General features: G+C 45.5%; 1 protein-coding gene across 1 annotated transcript; it reads right to left on the bottom strand.

Annotated features, from left to right (window-relative positions):
• Positions 1-442: 442 nt before the first annotated feature.
• On the bottom strand, positions 443-9,341 carry jagn1a (jagunal homolog 1a). The gene is made up of 3 exons (XM_073045161.1): positions 9,222-9,341; positions 4,842-4,946; positions 443-2,228 (listed from the first exon to the last, which is right to left on the bottom strand). Exons 2-3 carry the CDS (start codon positions 4,934-4,936, stop codon positions 1,766-1,768), a joined length of 558 nt encoding a protein of 185 aa, XP_072901262.1. The 5' UTR covers positions 4,937-4,946; positions 9,222-9,341; the 3' UTR covers positions 443-1,765.
• Positions 9,342-22,104: the final 12,763 nt, after the last annotated feature.

Here is a 22,104-nt window from a genome sequence, read left to right as displayed (position 1 = left end):
TTATTATTGTAAAGTGACATCACTGTGCTTGATCTAGTTGCAAGGCAACCACTAATTGAAATGCCTCAAATCAAGAGATGATAGTTACCAGGTCTTGAGATCTAAGCATCCAATTTTTTTGGAAGACAAATGAAGGTAGGATGGGAAAGCAACCATAGACAACAAACTTCCAATCAGTTTTACCAGAGCAACCCTCTCCTTCATTAATGACTTGCTAACATGATTGGTAAGCAAAAAAAGTGACAACTCTATTTTATTCATAAAGACAAAGACATAATGGATAGACCTCTAACATGCTTCTGATTAAATTTTTACATCATACTGGTATAAAAAATGATGGTGCAACATTTTATTCATTGTAATTAAAATATGCAATAAAATCAAAACGAAATTCAATCTACCGGTACTCACTTTTGCACATAAAAAGACTACTCAATTTAGATTAACTTATTCATTGGTTTATTTTTTAAAATTTTTATCTATACACAAAATATGAAGCTACTACACCTGCAGACTAATGTGGGGGGATTGACTGATCTGCAGTGATTATAAACTTCTCACAATTTTAAATTGTACTGTCAAATTTCTTACCATCCCCATAAAAAGGAGCAAGTTCTTTTCAAAAAGTCGTGCTTGAATGTAGAGCAGGGTTGTAAACAACTTGAGTCAACTCATGGATTTGACACTGTATTACTTTTATTTAACCAATTAGATATTTATGAAACCAGTGTGGGAATGCAGGATGTCTTTCAGTTCTCAAAAGAATGTCATAAGATGTGCCTCACTGCAAATAGCGTGCTCATGTCCAACTCTATATCAGAGCTCATTATAGAGAAATCAAAGCAACAGCATACAGAGGATTAAGAAGCTGATTCAGAAGAGATAGGAGATATTAAGAGATATAAATAAAATCAGATCAGTATTTTAAGACTATGCTCATAATTTATGTGACAACACTTGAACACTAAGACAAACACAACTATAGCTAAGAATCATTAAGACTGTTCAGCGAGCTGGAGCCAAATTCAAAATGATTTGTGTGATGCAACTTTAAAAGTACATAACAAGAAACTGTCATAGAAGGTTAAGTAGACGGTATTCTTGCACTGGTCTAACTAACTCAATGCTAGGACAAGCCCTTTTATTAAATAATGAAAAGAATGGGGGATTTCATATGATTGCCTGAAAGAAAACAAGTGGATCAAATTTGTAAGCATTGAACACGTTGCTTATAACATGCAATCTAATTTTCAAAGAACGTTTGTCTGCTCTAAGTAACACTCCCACCCATGTACCACACACCCAGTTTCACTAAAGACTGATGTAGGAAATTGCAACCTTGCAGCAGTATAATATACAAAATCAACATTTAAACCACTTGTTATTTCCTCTTGAAAAATCACATTGATATATCAAGAGGAAATACAACCATAAAAAAGAAATGATTTGGACAAATCATTTTGGAAACATTCCCGAATATACTGTATTATCTAGCTACAGAGTGACATTACCATTATATTCTTAAAAGCCACAACAATCTATTCAACAACCAAAGAATTGAAAAAGTGGCACAAAATGTTTGAGACTCGTTATATTTCTTTGATTGGAAACAAAAGCATCAGGGTATGATGATAAAAATAAAAACATCCTATTCAAGATAAGCTCCAGCAATCTACCCCTGTATCATCATCTCCGATGGACTGATACAGTCCCATCATATTCACCATAGTTCATAAACCTTTCAAATTGTACTTTCTTCTCCAGACTATTTCTTCTTCTTTTCCTGTGTGGAGGTAAACCAAGAGTCCAGTAATTTTTTGCTGTAGTAGATCTGCCAGCCATGCACTTGTACTGCAATAACCAAAACCAAGTACATGACAGCTACAGCAGAAAAACCAAAAATGAAGCGGTAAGCCTTTCCATTTCGGTACAGCTGCTGTGCCATGGGGAACATCTCCATGGTGCCATAAATGAGAGGGGCAATGGAGAAGAGGCCCGCACTAATCATAGAAAGCACCAGGTAACTTATGTTGTTACGAGGGAAGGATATAAATCCAAAGATAGATGGTATGATGCTCAGCAGGTATGGGTACTCCCATTGGTATGGCATAGCAATCAGATCATGTGACACCAACTTCATGTGGCTGACAATAACCTGCAGAGTGAGTAGTGTCCAGAGTACTAAATGAGCAATTATCAGCTTCTTGATCTCAGACTTCAGAGTTACACTGTAAAAAATAAAAACACAATTCTAAATTAATATTCATAAATATTTACATATTTTAATGTGCTGCCGATTGGAATTTATCTTTCTATTATTATATATAGTGGTCCTTTATATAAAATAATTCTTTACTGACTTGAATGCATATTCAAATCATTAATAAATAGCCTTCATTTTAAAAATCCAAGTTAAATCAACACAGTCGGCCCTCCTTATCCGCGAAGGATTGGTTCCGGGACCCCTTGCGGATACCAAAAAATGCAGATGCTCAAGTCCCTTATTTAACCTGTTTCAGTGTGGTGGTCTTTAGGACTTGGTGCAACTCTGAATCCGCAGTGTTCCTGTTCACAAAAACAATCACGATCAAGATTGAAAATAAAGAGGAAATAATAAAGCGATCAGAAAGAGGTGAAACGCCATCAGTCATTGGAAAAGCGTTAGGCTACAGTCGGTCAATGATCGGAACAATTTTAAAGGATAAAGTGAGAAAGGCCTTGCCCTGATGAAAGCTACTGTTATTACTAAGCAACACAGTGGTTTAATTATTGAAATACATACGTTTCTTAAGTGTTTTATATGCATAGTAAGGTAAAATATATACTGTTTTCTAAGACAAACGTTTGACTAACTGACGCTAACTAATACCGGATGTACCTGTTCCGACTTACTGAATAAGAGAACTTCTGATTTTTTTAAAATCCCGATCCACGCTAACCTACACACACCCTCCCGTATACTTTAAACCATCTCTATATTACTTATAATACCTAATACAGTGTAAACGCTATGTGAATAGTTGTTATACTGCATTGTTTAGGGAATAATGACAAGAGAAGAAGTCTGCACGTGCTCAAAGAATGAGTGCTGGAAGAGCACTTCCAAGTTTTCTCAATTCGCGGTTGGTTGAATTCGCGCATGCGGAACTTGCGGATAAGGAGGGCCAACTGTATCTACAAATGCAAGAAAAAAGTTGTGAACCCTTTGCAACTACTTGGTTTTCTGCATTAACTACTTACAAAATGTGTTCTGATCTTTATCCCAGTCGCAATAATAGCCAAACACAATCTGCCTATACTTAAAAACACAAACAATTGTACTTCTTGTCAATACTGAGTATACCATTTAAACAATCAGTCTAGGTTCAAAAAAGCATGTTAACCTCTGGGGTAATACTTTCTACAAAAATTATTTGGAGTCAGATGTTCCAATAAATGAGATGAGATTCAAAATGTGGGTTGCAGAGGTGCCCTGCCCTATAAGAAAGACAAAGTCTTCTTAAGAAAGAACCATGAGTTGATCAAAACAACTTTCAGAGGACCCTAGAAGAATTGTATTGAGATGCATGAAGTTGAAAAAGGCTACAAAAGCATTTCTAAAAACCCGAATGTTCATCAGTACACACAAGAAAAATTGCTTACAAATGGAGGAAATCCAGTACTACTGCCACTCTCCCTAGGAGTGGGGGTCCTGCCAAGATCACACCAAGAGCACCATACAATGCTGAAGGTGAAAAAGAACCAAGGGGTTACAGCAAAGACCTGCAGAAATCTCTAGGACATGCTAAAGCCTCTGCTCATGTGTCCACAAATAAAGAAAAACCTGGATGTTCCATAACACTTCTGAGACAATGTTCTGCAGACAGATGAGACAAAAGTTTTTTGGTAGAAATGCACACTGCTCTGTTTGGAAGAAAAAGGGCACTGCATTCCAACGCCAAAACCTCAACCCAACTGTGAAGCATGGTGGAAAGAGCACCATGGCTTGGAGCTGCTTTGCTGTCTCAGAGCCTGCACAGCTTGCAATCGTTGAGGGAACAATGAATTCGAAATTGTATTAAGGCATTTTATAGAGTAGCAGTCCATCACCTGAAGCGTAATAGAAGTTGGATGATCCTACAAGGCAATGATCCCAAACACAACAGTAAAACAACAGAATGGTTTACAAAAAAAAAACACTTGTGTTTTGGAATGACCAAGTCAGAGTCCAGACCTAAAACCAATTTAGATGCTCTGGTATGACCTGAAGAGGCTATTCATGCAAGGTATCCCAGAAATATTGATGAACTAAAACAGTTTTGTACTGAGCAATGGTCTAAAATTCCTCCTCACTGCAGTGCAAGTCTGATCAGCAGCTACAGGAATTGTTTGGCAAAGGTTATTAAATACAAGGGCTCACACACTTTTTCCAGCTTGGACTGTGAATGATCAAACATGTTCAATAAAGACTGCTTGTGTTATTACTTTAGGTAGATTGTATTTGTCTATTGTCACTTAAATGAAGACTAGACAACATTTTATGAGTAGTTAATGCAGAAAACCAGGTAATAGCAAAAGGCTCACAAACAGTCCCTTTAAGTTCAATTTCTGTAGTCTCTTATTGCATCACAGTATCTTCAAGAGAAGTCCTGTGATTTTTTTTGGCTCATCTCAAGCTGCACTCAAAGTACAATCAATGCACTTTTCCTTGTGTCAGGGGAAAAATAAATGTTTCCACCACGTCTGAAATGGTTAGGGCTACTTTTCTTTGTTTTAGAGTTGCAGCATTCACATAACTTTAATTTTCTTAAGTACAGTAAATCCATTTAGAGCTGTTCTATTTAAAAGCACCAAAAGGTTACCTCATCTGATAATGTGAAGCGACTTTCTCTCTATGGCGGAAGTCACTGCCATCCGTCCCTGTAGCACGTGGGCCAGCACGGGAGGCCATTCTCATCAACGATCTTCTAATGAAGGAAATTTTAAACAAAAGATTACAACAAAAAACAATAAAGTAGCCATTCACCCACAACCCCCACTCAAATAATTTCAATGATTTGAAATTCAATTTTCTCATGTGCCCCCGTCACAGTAAGCAATCATTCTAGCCCTGCTTAAATATCGCACGTCATCCTCAACATGATGAAAGGTATTGTTTTTGAACAGTTTTAAACAGCAAATTGAAAGGCATCTCAAGCACCCCTCATCATCCTCAGATTCAACACCATTATTCTCAAATCAAATTGACTGCCCAAACTCCTAGTGCTTTATCTACCTCTCAAATTCAACCCCAGAACACCCCACTATCAAGAGTCAGATTTACTACTAGTATTACCTATCCACCCCAACTCTCCCTATTTCCCTCCCTTGCACATCCCAGCTCGAAGCTCCACCACTCACTTTTCTCAAAACCCCTCCTCATGGCCCACCATATCTCAGTATTTCCCCGAAATCAAACCAGAACATTCCCTGTCAAACCATTCCCCCACCACCACAGGATAGAAGAAAAAACCCCAGCTTTGCCCCCTCTTTCAGTCAATCCTAGCACTATCCCGGGTTCTATTCTCCACTACTTCTGCAGCACCGGAAACACTATCCCCAGACCTACCATGGTCCCTAACCTGAAGAACTATATGCTTTAGCTCCGCCACGTTCCCTACCAATCACATCCTTAGAAGCACTTTACTAAGAAGCCCTGTCCACTCCAGCACCACCACACTTTACATACCAGAGAACAGTCCTGCTAGTTCTTTGTCCCGTCCCTGTTCTCAGGTCCTGTCTACCTCTCCCATCCTAGGTCCCGGTCCATCCAATCATAAGAAACACAAGTAGTAAGTCTTTTAGCTTCTTTCCTGCTTTGCATTTAATCCTTATAACCTAGTGTCACGTTGTCGCACCACCCTTGACTCCTTTACTATTTACAAATTCATCGATCTCTGCTCACCAGCTGTACTCCATCGTTCTCTTAGGTACAGAATTTCAAAGATTTAGCAGGAAATTGTTGCAGGAATGGCTGACCCTTATTTTGAGGTCGTGACAATTTTATCAAACAAAAGCATGAACTCTCAAGCTTAGTTCTCATTTTTCTAAACTCAAGAATACAAATCCTATATGCTTAATCATATCTAACACAACAAACACCTTAAGTAGGGGATCAGGCTTATGAAACCCCTTTTTACTGCGCATCTCTAGAGATGCAGCTCGTGAGCCCCTCACTAACAGCCACTGGACTCAGCGGTGAGAAACCACCTTTCTCAGACTCCCTATGTCTATGGTCAGTATGAGTTGGCTCCCACCAAAACCGGGAAGTTGGGATGTCTCAACCACCTGAACCCCGATCTGACTGAATACTGTCCACTTGCGATTATCCGTTGGCAAGAAATAACAGACCGTACGCTACATATAATTATAAAGACTATTTACAAATGTCAGCTTTATCAAACATTTAGTAGGAAAAAGGAAAAAAAAAGACCGATTACAGTTAACCTATCCAAATGTGCACGCACACAAGCTGAGCTCATCTTGAAGTTGTCTTAAACTCACGCGCTGGACCCACAGTATACATGAAACCACACGCCACCATCCGAATGTCGCTCGACAAATGGGCTCCCCCACGGGAGCACTGGACCTTCCTCCTTGAAGCCATTCATCTGCACAAAGCACCTTGCCCAACAAGCATGGCATCCTCAGTCACCTTCCCTCCTGTCTTCTCCCAGCTCCCACAAAAAAGACCTCGACCCACATCAGTCACAGAAACCTCCCTGCCCAGCATTCTCTAAAACCTTCTCCCAATTCCACCATCCTGATCAGTGATGCATTATAGCTCCTCATCTTTAACTTAAACCCAAACGTGCTAAAAGCAGAACAGACTGCTCTTACAGAACTGCTAAAATGAAATAGCAATAAAAATCTTAACCAGGCATTACATTTATACACAATATCCAAAGACACTGTAACCAGAAATCAACATATGTGGCACAAGATAGCTCTACATTTGAATTTTAAATTATTTCATATTCTGTAATGTCATAGAATGAGATAAAGGCAACACAATACCTAATGTTCTATTTCTTGCTGAATCTGTGAAGGGGCTAGATAGGTAGCTTTCAGCCAATCACACACTCAAAATTTTAAAACATTTTATAACCTAGAACAGCACAGTACAGGTTGCTCTGATTAATGTAACCCTTTCCTCTCCATAGCCCTCAATTTTTCTTCAACCATATGCCTATCTAAGAGTTTCTTAAATGTCCCTAAACCATATGCCTCTACCATCACTCCTGTCAGCATGTTCCACACATCCAACCCATTCTGTGGAAAAAAAGTTTCCCTCTGCCAACCTCCTATACCTTAAAATTATGTACCCTCATATTAGTCATTTCCACCCTCAGAAAAAGTCTCTGGCTGTCCACTGTAACTCTTCAACATGTTGTATACCTCGATCATCACCTCTTATCCTCCTTTGTTCCAAAGAGAGTAGCCCGAGCTTGCTCAATCTATCCTCATAAGACACGTTCTCTAATCATGGTAAATCAACTTTGCCCCTTTTGACATGCTCTTTTATATCATTGGCTAGCTTACCTTCAAATTTCAACTTTCTCAGAAGGTGTATAGCATGTTTGCCTTCATCAGCTGGGGCTTTGGGTATAAAGAATTAAGACTACGTTGCAGTTGTACAAAATACTAGTTAGGCTGCACCTGGAATATGGTGTGGCGTTCTGGTCATCACACTACAGGAAAGATATGATCAGGCTAAACCGGATGCTGGAGAGACTCACAAGCATGTTATCTGGATTGGGGGAATGAATTACAAGGAGCGACTGGAGCAAAGGAGGCTAAGGGATGATATGTGAGCTACATGAGCAGTATTTATAATTATGAGGCATCAATAGGGCAGATAGCCAGAGACAGGCTAAGGTGAGGGAGGAAGTTTAAGGGGGATTAGCATTAAATTATCAGGAAGGAGCTGGTAGCTGGAACTGGAACATTTAAGAGGCAACCGGACAAGTACTTTAAGGAGCATGACATAGAAAACGAGCCCAAGAATGAAAGGATTAATACAAGGAGTGCTTGACAGCTCTGGAGTTTAAGAAGAATGAGGGGAGAATCTCAGTGAAACTTAACAAATACTGTGGGACCTGGAGAGGTTGTTTCTAATAGTGGGAGTGTCTAGGATCAGAATGCACAGCCTCAGAATAGAAGGATGTCCCTTTAAAACAGATGAAAAGGAATTTCTTTAGCCAGAGGACAGTGAATCTGTGGAACTTATTTCAATAGACAGCCGTGGAGGACAAGTTATTAGGTATATTTAAAGGGGATGTTGATAAGTTCTAGATTAGTAAGGGCTTTAAACGTTACAGTGAGAAGGCAGGAAAAATAGGGATAGGAGGGAAATAAATCAGCCATGATTGAATGGTGTAGCTGATATGATGGACTGAATGGCCTCATTCTGCTCCCGTGTCTTATGGCAAAAATGGCTGATTTAATGCAGGCAGTGAGGCTAATATAGACGAACAGGATAGTTTGCATTGACACAGTGGGCTGAAAGGCCTGCTTCTATCTTACACTACTCACCAATGTCTTGGTCATTTTAAAATTCTGAAATGTTCCTACTTTTCTGCAGTTTTCTTGTTTTATTTCCTTTAGCGGGATAATATTGTTTAAAATGTGCTAATTCATTAAACGTGTTGTTGTTTTATCATACCTTTAAATGAATTTTTCCAATGGGCCAACTGGTGCTTCTTGTAGTTTGCTTTATTCAGATCCAAGACCTTGGCTTCACAGTGAATAATGTAATACTAAATCTAGAAAATTAACCGAAATCTTTCCACATCTCAATGAAAATAAAGACCTACCGATTCACTGCACCCCACCTTCCCCGCTCGTTCCGGTGCAACAACTGACAAACGCCGAATACAACCCTCTATTATAATCCCACGCTGCGCATCATCTACCACCAGCCCTCCCCGCTGCCACCATGCTTTCAGGACACCATTGTGTTTGCTCCATCACGGCCTTATCAACCTGACTCCCACCCGTTCACCTGCGGCCCCATCCACATTGGCCTCAGCCATCTCGCCCAGGCCCTGCCCATCGTCTCGGTTGCTTGCCCATGGCGCTCTGACAAACCGGTCCCGCCAAATGGAATCGGCCTTAAATTGCAGCTACGGCAACAGAAAACAGAAACGACAAGGTGAGAATTGCATAAGTGAATCAGCATTGCTGCCGCAAGGTTCACTCACCCTGTCACCGGCCGCAACACTCCGAACGCTGCACCAGCGCACTGACTCAGCGTCAGTGGACGTCATCCGCGCCGCGCCGCACCGCGCGCTCCAATCCCACCAGCTCCGCCCCGCCCACTGCGCCTCAATTCTTCCGCTCCGCTCCGCCCCGCCCACTGCGCCTCAATTCTTCCGCTCCGCCCCGCCCCGCCCACTGCGCCACGCGCTCCAATCCCACCAGCTCCGCCCCGCCCACTGCGCCTCAATTCCCACCAGCTCCGCCCCGCCCACTGCGCCTCAATTCCCACCAGCTCCGCCCCGCCCACTGCGCCACGCGCTCCAATCCCACCAGCTCCGCCCCGCCCACTGCGCCTCAATTCCCACCAGCTCCGCCCCGCCCACTGCGCCTCAATTCCCACCAGCTCCGCCCCGCCCACTGCGCCACGCGCTCCAATCCCACCAGCTCCGCCCCGCCCACTGCGCCTCAATTCCCACCAGCTCCGCCCCGCCCACTGCGCCACGCGCTCCAATCCCACCAGCTCCGCCCCGCCCACTGCGCCTCAATTCCCACCAGCTCCGCCCCGCCCACTGCGCCTCAATTCCCACCAGCTCCGCCCCGCCCACTGCGCCTCAATTCTTCCGCTCCGCCCCGCCCACTGCGCCACGCGCTCCAATCCCACCAGCTCCGCCCCGCCCACTGCGCCTCAATTCTTCCGCTCCGCTCCGCCCCGCCCACTGCGCCTCAATTCCAACCAGCTCCGCCCCGCCCACTGCGCCACGCGCTCCAATCCCACCAGCTCCGCCCCGCCCACTGCGCCTCAATTCTTCCGCTCCGCCCCGCCCACTGCGCCGCGCGCTCCAATCCCACCAGCTCCGCCCCGCCCACTGCGCCGCGCGCTCCAATCCCACCAGCTCCGCCCCGCCCACTGCGCCTCAATTCTTCCGCTCCGCCCACTGCGCCGCGCGCTCCAATCCCACCAGCTCCGCCCCGCCCATTGCGCCTCAATTCTTCCGCTCCGCTCCGCCCCGCCCACTGCGCCTCAATTCTTCCGCTCCGCCCCGCCCCGCCCACTGCGCCACGCGCTCCAATCCCACCAGCTCCGCCCCGCCCACTGCGCCTCAATTCCCACCAGCTCCGCCCCGCCCACTGCGCCTCAATTCCCACCAGCTCCGCTCCGCCCCGCGCGCTCCAATCCCACCAGCTCCGCCCCGCCCACTGCGCCTCAATTCTTCCGCTCCGCCCCGCCCACTGCGCCGCGCGCTCCAATCCCACCAGCTCCGCCCCGCCCACTGCGCCTCAATTCTTCCGCTCCGCCCACTGCGCCGCGCGCTCCAATCCCACCAGCTCCGCCCCGCCCACTGCGCCGCGCGCTCCAATCCCACCAGCTCCGCCCCGCCCACTGCGCCTCAATTCTTCCGCTCCGCCCACTGCGCCGCGCGCTCCAATCCCACCAGCTCCGCCCCGCCCATTGCGCCTCAATTCTTCCGCTCCGCTCCGCCCCGCCCACTGCGCCTCAATTCTTCCGCTCCGCCCCGCCCCGCCCACTGCGCCACGCGCTCCAATCCCACCAGCTCCGCCCCGCCCACTGCGCCTCAATTCCCACCAGCTCCGCCCCGCCCACTGCGCCTCAATTCCCACCAGCTCCGCTCCGCCCCGCGCGCTCCAATCCCACCAGCTCCGCCCCGCCCACTGCGCCTCAATTCTTCCGCTCCGCCCCGCCCACTGCGCCGCGCGCTCCAATCCCACCAGCTCCGCCCCGCCCACTGCGCCACGCGCTCCAATCCCACCAGCTCCGCCCCGCCCACTGCGCCTCAATTCTTCCGCTCCGCCCCGCCCACTGCGCCGCGCGCTCCAATCCCACCAGCTCCGCCCCGCCCACTGCGCCGCGCGCTCCAATCCCACCAGCTCCGCCCCGCCCACTGCGCCTCAATTCTTCCGCTCCGCCCACTGCGCCGCGCGCTCCAATCCCACCAGCTCCGCCCCGCCCATTGCGCCTCAATTCTTCCGCTCCGCTCCGCCCCGCCCACTGCGCCTCAATTCTTCCGCTCCGCCCCGCCCCGCCCACTGCGCCACGCGCTCCAATCCCACCAGCTCCGCCCCGCCCACTGCGCCTCAATTCCCACCAGCTCCGCCCCGCCCACTGCGCCTCAATTCCCACCAGCTCCGCTCCGCCCCGCGCGCTCCAATCCCACCAGCTCCGCCCCGCCCACTGCGCCTCAATTCTTCCGCTCCGCCCCGCCCACTGCGCCGCGCGCTCCAATCCCACCAGCTCCGCCCCGCCCACTGCGCCTCAATTCTTCCGCTCCGCCCACTGCGCCTCGCGCTCCAATCCCACCAGCTCCGCCCCGCCCACTGCGCCACGCGCTCCAATCCCACCAGCTCCGCCCCGCCCACTGCGCCTCAATTCTTCCGCTCCGCTCCGCCCCGCCCACTGCGCCTCAATTCTTCCGCCCCGCCCACTGCGCCGCGCGCTCCAATCCCACCAGCTCCGCCCCGCCCACTGCGCCTCAATTCTTCCGCCCCGCTCCGCCCCGCCCACTGCGCCGAGCGTCTCAATCCCCTGGCCACGCCCACTGCGCCCCGTATCTCAAACCCTCAGCCACGCCCACTGCGCCGCGCGTCTCAATCCCTCAGCCACGCCCACTGCGCCCCGTATCTCAAACCCTCAGCCACGCCCACTGCACCGCGCGTCTCAATCCCTCAGCCACGCCCACTGCGCCGCGCGTCTCAATCCCTCGGCCACGCCCACTGCGCCCCGTATCTCAAACCCTCAGCCACGCCCACTGCGCTGCGCGTCTCAATCCCTCAGCCACGCCCACTGCACCGCGCGTCTCAATTCCTCGGCCACGCCCACTGCGCCGCGCGTCTCAATCCCTCAGCCACGCCCACTGCGCCGCGCGTCTCAATTCCTCGGCCACGCCCACTGCGCCGCGCGTCTCAATCCCTCAGCCACGCCCACTGCGCCGCGCGTCTCAATTCCTCGGCCACGCCCATTGCGTCACGCGCATGAGTACTGTTGGTGAGGCAATTGCTAGGTAGATTATTGGTACTCTACAGCCATCACATCAAGTCCTCGGAGCGCTTCCTCATAAACTGCCTTCAGCGCATCCTGGGAATTCCCTGGCGTGAGCGGGTGCTTCATACTGAAATACTTGTAAAGACCAACTGCAGAAGTATTGAGGCTATGATCACCCAGCGTCAGCTGCAGTGGCTGGGGCATGTGTTAAGGATGCCTCCGTGTCAGCTACCCCGCAGAGTGTTATATGGCCAGCTACATCATGGTCGACGCTCAGCTGGAGGGCTGAAGAAGCCCTATAAAGATCAGATGAAGAATGCTTTAAGGAAGTACAAGATCAGACCTGAGGACCTGAAGGATGTTGTTGCCGACCGTAACACTTGGCGACAGCTGTGTAGGGACGGGGTTTGTATTCTGGAGATGGAAAGAACAACCAGAAGGCAGCAGAAGAGAGCCGGAGAAATGCAGCCATAGTTGCCATCACTACCACATATACTTGTCCCACCTGCAATACAAACTTGTGGGTCCAGGATAGGACTGTATAGTTATCAAAGATCTCACCGTTAAAGGAGTGAACGTCGTCATCGGATTCCGATGGACAACCGAAGAAGATTAATGGTTGGGCACGGGCAGACCGAAGGGCCAGTTTCTGACTCCTCACTGACCACTGTGCTGCGTGTCTCAATCCCTCCTCACCGTCCATCTGTCTGCACCTCAACTCCCTGCCCCGCCTATTGAGCCTTGCAATCTCTGCCATTGTGTGAATGGATGGTTTTCAGCGTTGGCCAGATGGCTCCCGCCAGGGGCCATGCAGGATCCTGTAGGGCCACAAATGAAAAAAACCAAGAAACTGGGGGATGCAGGAGTTTCTGAATTGGCCATGATAGGTTACTGTGTTAATGAAATATTACTAAAATATATAAATAAAAATAGATATATGTAATTTAATTCGACCTTTAAATGAATTGGAAGATATGTTAGATGAGCCAGCAAAACAGTTGTGTGTGGTTTGGAGCTTTGCATAGCTCAATGAGAGTTATGTCAGAACTTTATGCTTTGTCTCTTGATAAGGTCACCCATGCAAAACAGGTCAAAGGTTAAGCCGGACTAAGAGTGGTCCAGGTTTGGAGTTCAGCTTAGGGCTAACAACCCTGAATGGTAAAACAAAATTTTTATGGAAACAGCAATCCTTCCACATTCACAACACATTGGAGGAACTCAGCAGGTCGGGAAACATCTGTGGAAATGAGCAGTCAGCGTTTCGGGATGAGACCCTTTGTCGGGACTGAAGAGGGAGGGGGCAGGAGCCCTATAAAGAAGGTGGGGGACGTTGAGAAGGAGAAGGCTGGTAGGTGCCAGGTGAAAAACCAATCAGAGGAAAGATCAAGGGGTGGGGGAGGGGATGGGCAAGGTGAAGAAGGAATTTAAGGGGAAAGCACTATGGGTAGTAGAAGAAGGCAGAACCATGAGGGAGGTGATAGGCAGCTGGAGGAGGAGACAGAGTGAAACTGGGACAGGGGAAGGGAGGGCGAGGGAATTAACAGAAGTTGGAGAATTCAATGTTCGTGCCAAGGGGCTGGAGACTACCCAGACGGTATATGAGTTGTTGCTCCTCCAACCTGAGTTTGGCCTCATCGTGGCAGTAGAGGAGGCCATGTATGGACAATCCGTGGGGTTGGCAGTCAGCCAGCGGGTGTGCAGCAGGTGGCTGGTTCTGTTTGCCTTCCATACATGATATAACATTTATAAAACGGGACTTAAAGGCTGCGGTGGGGTCATCTCCCAGAAACGGACAAACTGCAGAGCGGCAAGTCCCCACTGCATCACCATCTACCACTACAACTTCCATTAAATCCCTGATACTTCTCATATTCTGAAAGGAAGTTCAATTTGCTCTTCTTGGTGAGTACATACTCTTTGTTGCCACATAGAATTTTTATATATAATAGAATGTTTAAAAATTATGACATTTATCTAAACTGCGTAAAAGTAGCTTTATTTTTACATGTATACTGATACTTTTTCCACATGAGATTTGATATTTAATCATTTTCTATAGAGCATACTCACACAATTGTATTGTTGTTATTATTTAATGGTTTATTGTTTGTATATGTACAAACACACACACATATATTACCCATGTCCCTTACAGGACAAAAGGATAATTTGTATGACTATACTTTCAAATAAAAGCATGTAAACTGAGAAAGCACTTGGCGACGGCATGTAAGGATGAGAAAGACAAAACACTAGATTAGTTCAAAAATTACATGATAATTTTCAATCAAGGCTGACAGTAAAGTAAGTTTTTAGTGAAAAAGCAGCTAAGATAGAAAAAGAATTACTTGTATCTTATGAGATTTCAAACTTAATTGCAAAAGCCACATCATAGACAGTAGGTGAATCATTGATTCTGCCGACAGTTTCTGATGGAATTTCTACTGTTAGGAATCAGAGTGCGTATGAAATGATGCAAGCCATCCCCTCGAGCAACTCATCAGCATCAAGACAAATTGATGAAATGTCAGATGATGCAGAAAAACAGCTAGATGCACAACTGCAAGTTAAGAAATTTGCCCTGCAAGTTGAGGAAAGCACATTATGTGATACTGACACCCTTCTAATGACATATGCTAGGTTTTTGAATGATGATCAGGCCAGTGAGGAAATGCTTTTCGCCCGAAAGCTTAAGATAGAAAGCAAAGGTGAAACTATTATTGAAGAAGTCAAGAGAAGTCTTGGAAAACTATAGTCCGTTGGAAAATATAGTTGCTTGTGCAACTGATGGTGTTTTGATAGTAGGAAAATACAGAGGATTCATTGCTCATGTGTGCCTGATGTTTTGCACACATTGTGTCATCCACCATCAGCATCTGGTTACAAAAAAATTGGGAGGACATTAGCATGACACCTTGCTGCTGTAATAATGGCTGTCAACTCCATCAAATCAAATGCACTTCAAGATAGTCTTTTTTGACAACTTTGTGAGGAAAATTCAGAGTATTTGAACTGCAATTAATGCAGTCTGAGGTCTGATGGTTATCAAAAGGTAATCCTCTTTGTCACCTTGTTGTTCTTTGGGATAGTATGGTAACATTTCTAAGTGAGAATCAGCTTGAAGATCAAATTGTCACTGTTAAGTCTGACATATTTTGCCTGTCAGATATATTTGTAAAACAGAACTTATTAAGTAAACAGTTACAAGGAAAAAACTGCAATTCATATCATGTAAAGAAGCTATAACTGCTTTCCTTGGAAAACTCAAACTTGTCAGCAACAATTATTTGGCATTGTGACAATTACTCCTCTGCATTGAACTGCTGCTGCTAAGTTAACAAATTTCACGACACATGCCAGTGATAATAAACCTGATTCTGATACTGATATAGAAGAAGAAAGAAAAATAATAATAAATGAATCTATTACAGTATACATATATTGAATAGATTAAAAATCGTGCAAAAACAGAAATAACATATATTAAAAAAGTGAAGTAATGTTCAAGGGTTCAATGTCCATTTAGGAATCAGATGGCAGAGGGGAAGAAGCTGTACCTGAATCGATGAGTATGTGCCTTCAGACTTGTGCACCTCCTACCTGATGGTAACATTGAGAAAAAGGTATGCCGCTCCTTGAAGATATTCGGGTATTTTTTAGGCTAGCACCCAGGATGGAGCCAACTAAATTTACAACCCTCTTAGCTTCTTTTGGACCTGTGCAGTAGCTCCCCCATATCAAAGAGTGATGTAGCCTGCCAGAATGCTCTCCATGGTACATCTATAGGAGTTTTTGAGTGTTTTTGTTGATATGCCAAATCTCTTCTACCTCCTAATGAAGTATAGTTGCTGTGTTGCCTTCCTTATAATTACATCAATATGTTGGGACCAGGTTAGGTCCTCAGGGATCTTGACACCCAGGAACTTGAAGCTGCTCACTCTCTCCACTTCTGATCCCTCTATGAGGATTGGTATGTGTTTCTTCATCTTACCCTTCCTGAAGTCCACAATCTGCTCTTTTGTCTTACTGATGTTGAGTGACAGTTTGTTGCTGCGACACCACTCCACTAGCTGGCATATCTTGCTCCTATATGCCCTCTCGTCACCATCTGAGATTCTATCATCAATGGTTGTACCATTAGCAAATTTGTAGATGGTATTTGAGCTATGCTTAGCCACACAGTCATGGTTATAGAGAGAGTCGAGCAGTGGGCTAAGCACACACCCCTGTGGTGCACCAGTGTTAATCATCAGCGAGGAGGAGACGTTGTTACCAATCCGCACAGATTGTGGTTTTCCAGTTAGAAAGTCAAGGATCCGATTGTAGAGGGAGGTACAGAGGCTCAGGTTCTGTAACTTCTCAATCAGGATCATTGGAATGACGGTATTAAAAGCTGAGCTATAGTTGATGAACAGCATCCTGACATAGGTGTTTGTGTTGTCCAGATGGTCTAAAGCTGTCTGAAGAACCACTGGGTTTGCATCTGCCATTGACCTATTGTGGCAATAGGCAATTTGCAATGGGTCCAGGTCCTTCCTGAAGCAGGAGTTCATTGTATTGCATTGAACTGCGGCTGCTAAGTTAACAAATTTCACGACACATGTCGGTGGTAATAAACCTGATTCTGATTCTGGTATGAAATTTTGGTTCAGAGACCTGCTGGAGATCCATTGGGATGAATGTGAATGATGTTGACACATTGCAAGAATGTCCTACTGAGCTGCAGAGTGATATAAAATTCAGACACAGCAAGCCAAATTTTCTGGATAGCTAGTGATATTCAAAATTAGTTTCCACAGCTCTGGGAGAAAGCAACATTGTTTTTAGTTGTATTTCCCACCTCTTATCTAGTTGAATATGGTTTGGGTCAAGCTCTTTGCCTGCGATCAAAAGCTCCTAACCGTCTTGATGTCGTGAAAAGAGATGATCTTTAATCAAGTTGCAACCAGATTTTCAAAAACCCAATCCTTGCATCAGTTGCAAGGATCTCATTAAATATGCAAAATAACAATATTAATCATTTTTTCTTTGCTGGGTGGAAGAATATATAACAAATAAACTATCCTATTCAGAGCTTTGAACTAGTTGTATTTTTCATATACACCTGTAACATTATATTTAACATATACCTGTAACCTGTTAAAAGATAAGTATTGACTGTGTATTAGAAAAATTAGTACAATTGACCAAATAAATAAAGACTTTAGTAACTAATAGAGACTATGGAGGGTGGGGCCACAGAGGTAAATGGAAGTCACAAGTGGGCTACAGGCAGAGAAAGGTTGAGAACTGTTGGTGTAGACAACAAGCAAATGTATTGTGTAATTCAGCCAAAATGCAATTTCTTTGAAGTTGTTGCTAAACTTCCTATAAACTTGTACGACCCTTATACAACCCAGAGATTCATTTTCCCGTAGACATTCACAGTAGGTACAATAAACACAGTAGAATCAATGAAAGGCTATATCCAACTGGATAAACAAACACCCAATGTACAAAAGACAATAAAATATAAAGACGAAAAGAAAATAAAGTAATAATAATAAATAAGCAATAATATCAAAAGCATGAGATGAAGAGTCCTTGAAAGAATGTTGATGAAATGGTAGTTGGACCACCCATACAGATGAAGCCATTGTAAGGAAGTTTCTGATGGATAGCCACTATTTCATTTAAAAAAAAATTAGATCTATCTATTTTCTGGAATATCAAATGTTTAATTATTGTATTTGTTGTGACATGCTTCTTAAGCATTGGAAGTTAAATTTGAGATGTTTTGTGATCCATTTCCTCAGAATTTAATTATTTTTGGTTTTGAAATAGTAAAAAAACGTTGCACAAAAAAGCTGCTCATGCTGGAAATCTGGAGCAATTCAAAAAGTGCCGGAGGAATTCAGCAAATCAGGCAACATCTGTAGAGGGAAATGAACAGTGGAGCAATGACCCTTCGGCAGAAAGAAAGAAGGCAGAAGCCAAAATAAAATGGTGTGGGGGAATGGAAGGAAGAAGAGGATGAATGGTGGGTGATAGGTGAATTTAGGTGAGGGGGAGGTAGATAGGTGAGGGAGGCAAGAATGAGAGAAGCTGAGAAGTGATAGGTGGAACAGATATATCTATACATAGAGTTGAGGGTAGTGTGTACAATGCAGGGGGAGAAATTGAGGGAGAAGCAGTGAATGGAACACAAGTAAAAATCATTGTTTCTTTTATAATCTATTATAATTTTAAAAAGCTTGAGGAAACAAATTAGTTTGTTTTCTGTTCTTATTTCATATTCTGAAAATCTGCTTTTTTAATTTTAAATTCATGCACGCTTTTTTACTGACTGAAGAGGGCACTCTGGTATAATGGCTTTCCAATTATGGCAAATTCCACTGCAAAAATCTTATAGAAAACAATGGTAAAACATTATTAGCTTTCACTAAATTTTATTGTAAATAGGATAAATTTTCTCAATTCCTCCCTTTGCAGATTCTCTGTTGGCATAATTTAAACTCATGCATATCACTCTGCTTCAAGTTTTCCTTAAAAATGGTCTTTTCCTCACATGTGGTTGACCAATTAATATTCCAACAATTTGGAAAAAAAAAATTTATTCTCTCTCTCTCTCCACTCTTTGTTTGAAAACTTTATATTCTTTTGGGGAGCAGGTGAATAAATTAGATTGAAGTTTAAACAAAGCGAGTCTCATAAAAGTAGCTGAATTGCCACAATGAATTAGCAAATCAAATGCTAAAACAAGACACACAAAAAGCTGAAGGAGCTCGGCAGGTCAGGCAGCATCTATGGATATGAATAAACTGTCGATGTTTTGGGCCAAGACCCTTCATCAGGACTGAAAAAGGAAGGGGAAGGAGCCGGAATAAAAAAGGTTGGAAGGAATACGAGCGAGAAGATGATAGGTGAAGCCAGGTGGGTGGGGGGTGGGGGGGATGAAGTAAGATGCTGAGAGGTGATAGGTGGAAAAGGTAAAGGGCTAGAGAAGAAGGAATCTGATAGGAGAGGCAAGTGGGCCATGGGAGAAAGGGAATGAGGAGGGACACCAGGGGGAGGAGATAGGCAGGTGTAGAGGAGAGAAGAGTTGTGGAGGAGAGAAGAGGTGGGGATGGCAGAGTGAAGGGTGAGGGGGAAAATTACTGGAAGTGATACCTAGACAGAATGAAGTGTTGCTCCTCCAACTGAGAGTAGCCTCATTGAGACACTAGAGGAGGCCATGGACTGTCATGTTGAAACAGGAATGGGGACTGGAATTTAAAAGCTTGGCCACTGGGAAAGCCTTCTTTTTGCGGATGGAATGAAGGTTCCATTCAATGTCGGAACCAATGTAGAGGAGGCCGCATTGAGAACACAGATACAGTAGACAACTTCCAGCAGAATTGCAGGTGAAGTATTGTCTCAACTGGAAGGACTGTTTGGGGCCCTGAATGAAGGTGAAGACGGGGGTGAATGGGCAAATGTAGCACTTCATCTGTTGCAGAGATTGTTACTCCTCCAATCTGTGCAGTTAGTGGTCACAGGTTTGTAGAAGGTAGTGTCGAGATTGAATTTCTTCAGGGAGCTTTGAGTGCATTCCTGAATCTTCTTTTATCTAGCTGATAATTACTTCTCATGACGTAACTTGGAATATTGTGTCTAATTCAGGAGTCTGGTGTTGGGCACATGAATGACAGGACCTACCCAAGGCTGTTACAACACACATCCAATTGCGCCAGCTTCTGGGGTTTAGACACTCTAACTCTAAATATAGATACCTGGCGTGGCCCCTTTAAAGATTCAGGACCATCCCACAAATTGGCTATCATGTTTTGGGTGCCAGGAATTGAGTATTTAAAATAAGGTGCTCAGTTGTAAGCCCAATAAGAGATATCATATAGTGTTTTGATTTGTGTTAAGTTCTTGATCCAGTTTTATTCTGTGTCTCGACCCTAGCCTTGGATACTCCAGCATTTGGGTCTAAACCATCCTTGTCAAAGACTCTTGTGACAGTAAGATTGAACCAGTGTGGACCCAGTAGGGTATCAGATTCTTTCTTCCACTGTGACCAGCCACGGTGAGAAGATTTCCAGACAAGAGCCTGGAGATATACGAACCTCCAGGTAGCCATTTGTTAACTTTTGCAACGAGGAAGTCAGTCGCTCAGGAGAGCCAGTTGGTTGCTCTGCGGAGCCAGTACATCTTTCACCCTGGAGAGATTCGAAGGTGACCCAGGCTCTTGCCATGGCTTCCCCATTCAATGCTTATTAGTGTTTGAATTCCAGTCATCCCAGTTCCCTTCAGAGCACAAAAAGGTGGCCTTCATTATCTCTCTTCTGACTGGAAAAGCCTTGGCTTGGGCCACCGCGCATTGGGAATGAAGGTCGGAGGTTTGCTCGGATTCGGAGGAATTCATGGCTACCAAGAGGAAGGTGTTCCATCGCTCTTCTGGAACCAAGCAAGCCTTGGACCGTCTGATGAAGATTCGACAGGACGGACGGTCGGTGGCTGACTATGCTATCGAGTTTCAGACCTTGGCCCACGAGAGTGGCTGGAATGGGGAAGCCTTGGCCACTCTACACCACCAGGGACTCCGAGACAAACTGGAGGATTCCCTTGACTTGGGGAGAGCCAGCAGAGGTTCTGATCGACCAATCCATGTGTCTTGATAATCGTCTGTAGAGCATAAGTGGGACTCCATCAAGAGGTCAAAGAGGGCTAGCCCAAGCCCGGCCTCAATGCATTGTAGTTCTACCCCACTCCCACCCCCAATCTCGGACCATCATCAGCCCATCTCCTGCTCAGGATCCTGTTGAGCCCTTGCAAATTAGCCGGATGGGAATTTCCAATGATGAGAGTTTTCGGCGTTGAAGCAGGTCACCTGAGGGCTGAATGTCCGAAGCTGCAGAAGTCAGCAGAACTTTTCAGACTGTCCAGTGTAGCAGCCACCACCCCTGACCTCATAGATTTTGGTGTCACGCAGAGGGCAGATTTCCTGGGGCATGAACCAAAGAGAGGTGAATGCTTTTTTGGACTCTGGGGCAGCTGGAAATTTCCTGGACTTGGGGAATGCTTGTCAGCTCAGCATACCGCTGCAGGTGTTGAGCCAGCCAGCCTACGCCTGCAACTGTCTTGGATGGCTGTTAGCTCGGTTCCGGGCAGATCCAGCAGCAGGCATTGTTCTTGTGGATGAGGATAGAGAATCATGTGGAGGACATTAGTTTCTATATTATTGAGTCTCCTCACTTACTTCTGATCCTCAGACACCCTTGGCTGTCCCAGCATAACCTTTCCTTGAACCAGAAGGAAGGGATCCAGTCACTGCCAGAAGGTGTGTTTTTGGTTTGGTGTTCTCCCAAGACCAGTGGCCGACGATGGGGCAGACTTCTATTTGGGGTTACCTGGAGCCTCCAGAAAACCCAGTCCTGCCTTCAAGGTTCGACAAGCCGGCTCCTGCCAACAAGCTCTTATGAGCCCTGACTATTCAGTCATGGGTGTGCTGGAACTAAATCTGTAGTTCAGAAGCAAGCCAAGGCAGCATCCAAGCAGACTGGAACTCTAGCTGCTAAGCCGAAGGAATCCAGTTGCCTGGTCCTTTCTAAGGGGAATACTCCAAAATGGAGACTCTTGGAGCCTAGTCCCAGAGCACAAGGGCCATTGTCATGCCTCACTCTCAATGTCTCAGGATACAGACGAGGACTTGGACTGTGACTTTGACTCTATTTTCACTAAAGACTTTTGAGGACCAATGGAGGAGACTCTGGGGTCTTCCAAATAATCCCTGCTACCTAAGGAGCCTCAGGAGTCATCCTTGAGGAAAGTTCAGGGATAATTGCAGCAACAAAGCTAGTAGACATCCTACAAGGGTTTGGAATAGGCCTTCAGCAAGGGAAAGGCCTAGACTCTTCCACTGT

Source organism: Hemitrygon akajei, chromosome 5 (genome assembly GCF_048418815.1).
Source record: "Hemitrygon akajei chromosome 5, sHemAka1.3, whole genome shotgun sequence".
Taxonomy (NCBI): domain Eukaryota; kingdom Metazoa; phylum Chordata; class Chondrichthyes; order Myliobatiformes; family Dasyatidae; genus Hemitrygon; species Hemitrygon akajei.
The sequence above is the reverse complement of the archived record's forward strand: the minus strand, read 5'-3'. Positions and strand labels throughout refer to the sequence as shown.

What these genes read in the sequence shown, in the direction of transcription:
- jagn1a (XM_073045161.1), bottom strand. Translation starts at nt 4,936, where the DNA reads ATGAGAATGGCCTCCCGTGCTGGCCCACGTGCTACAGGGACGGATGGC. An exon ending in GCTTCACATTATCAGATGAG is followed by an intron (nt 2,229 to 4,841) that starts GTAACCTTTTGG and finishes TATTTTTTACAG; the next exon opens with TGTAACTCTGAAGTCTGAGA.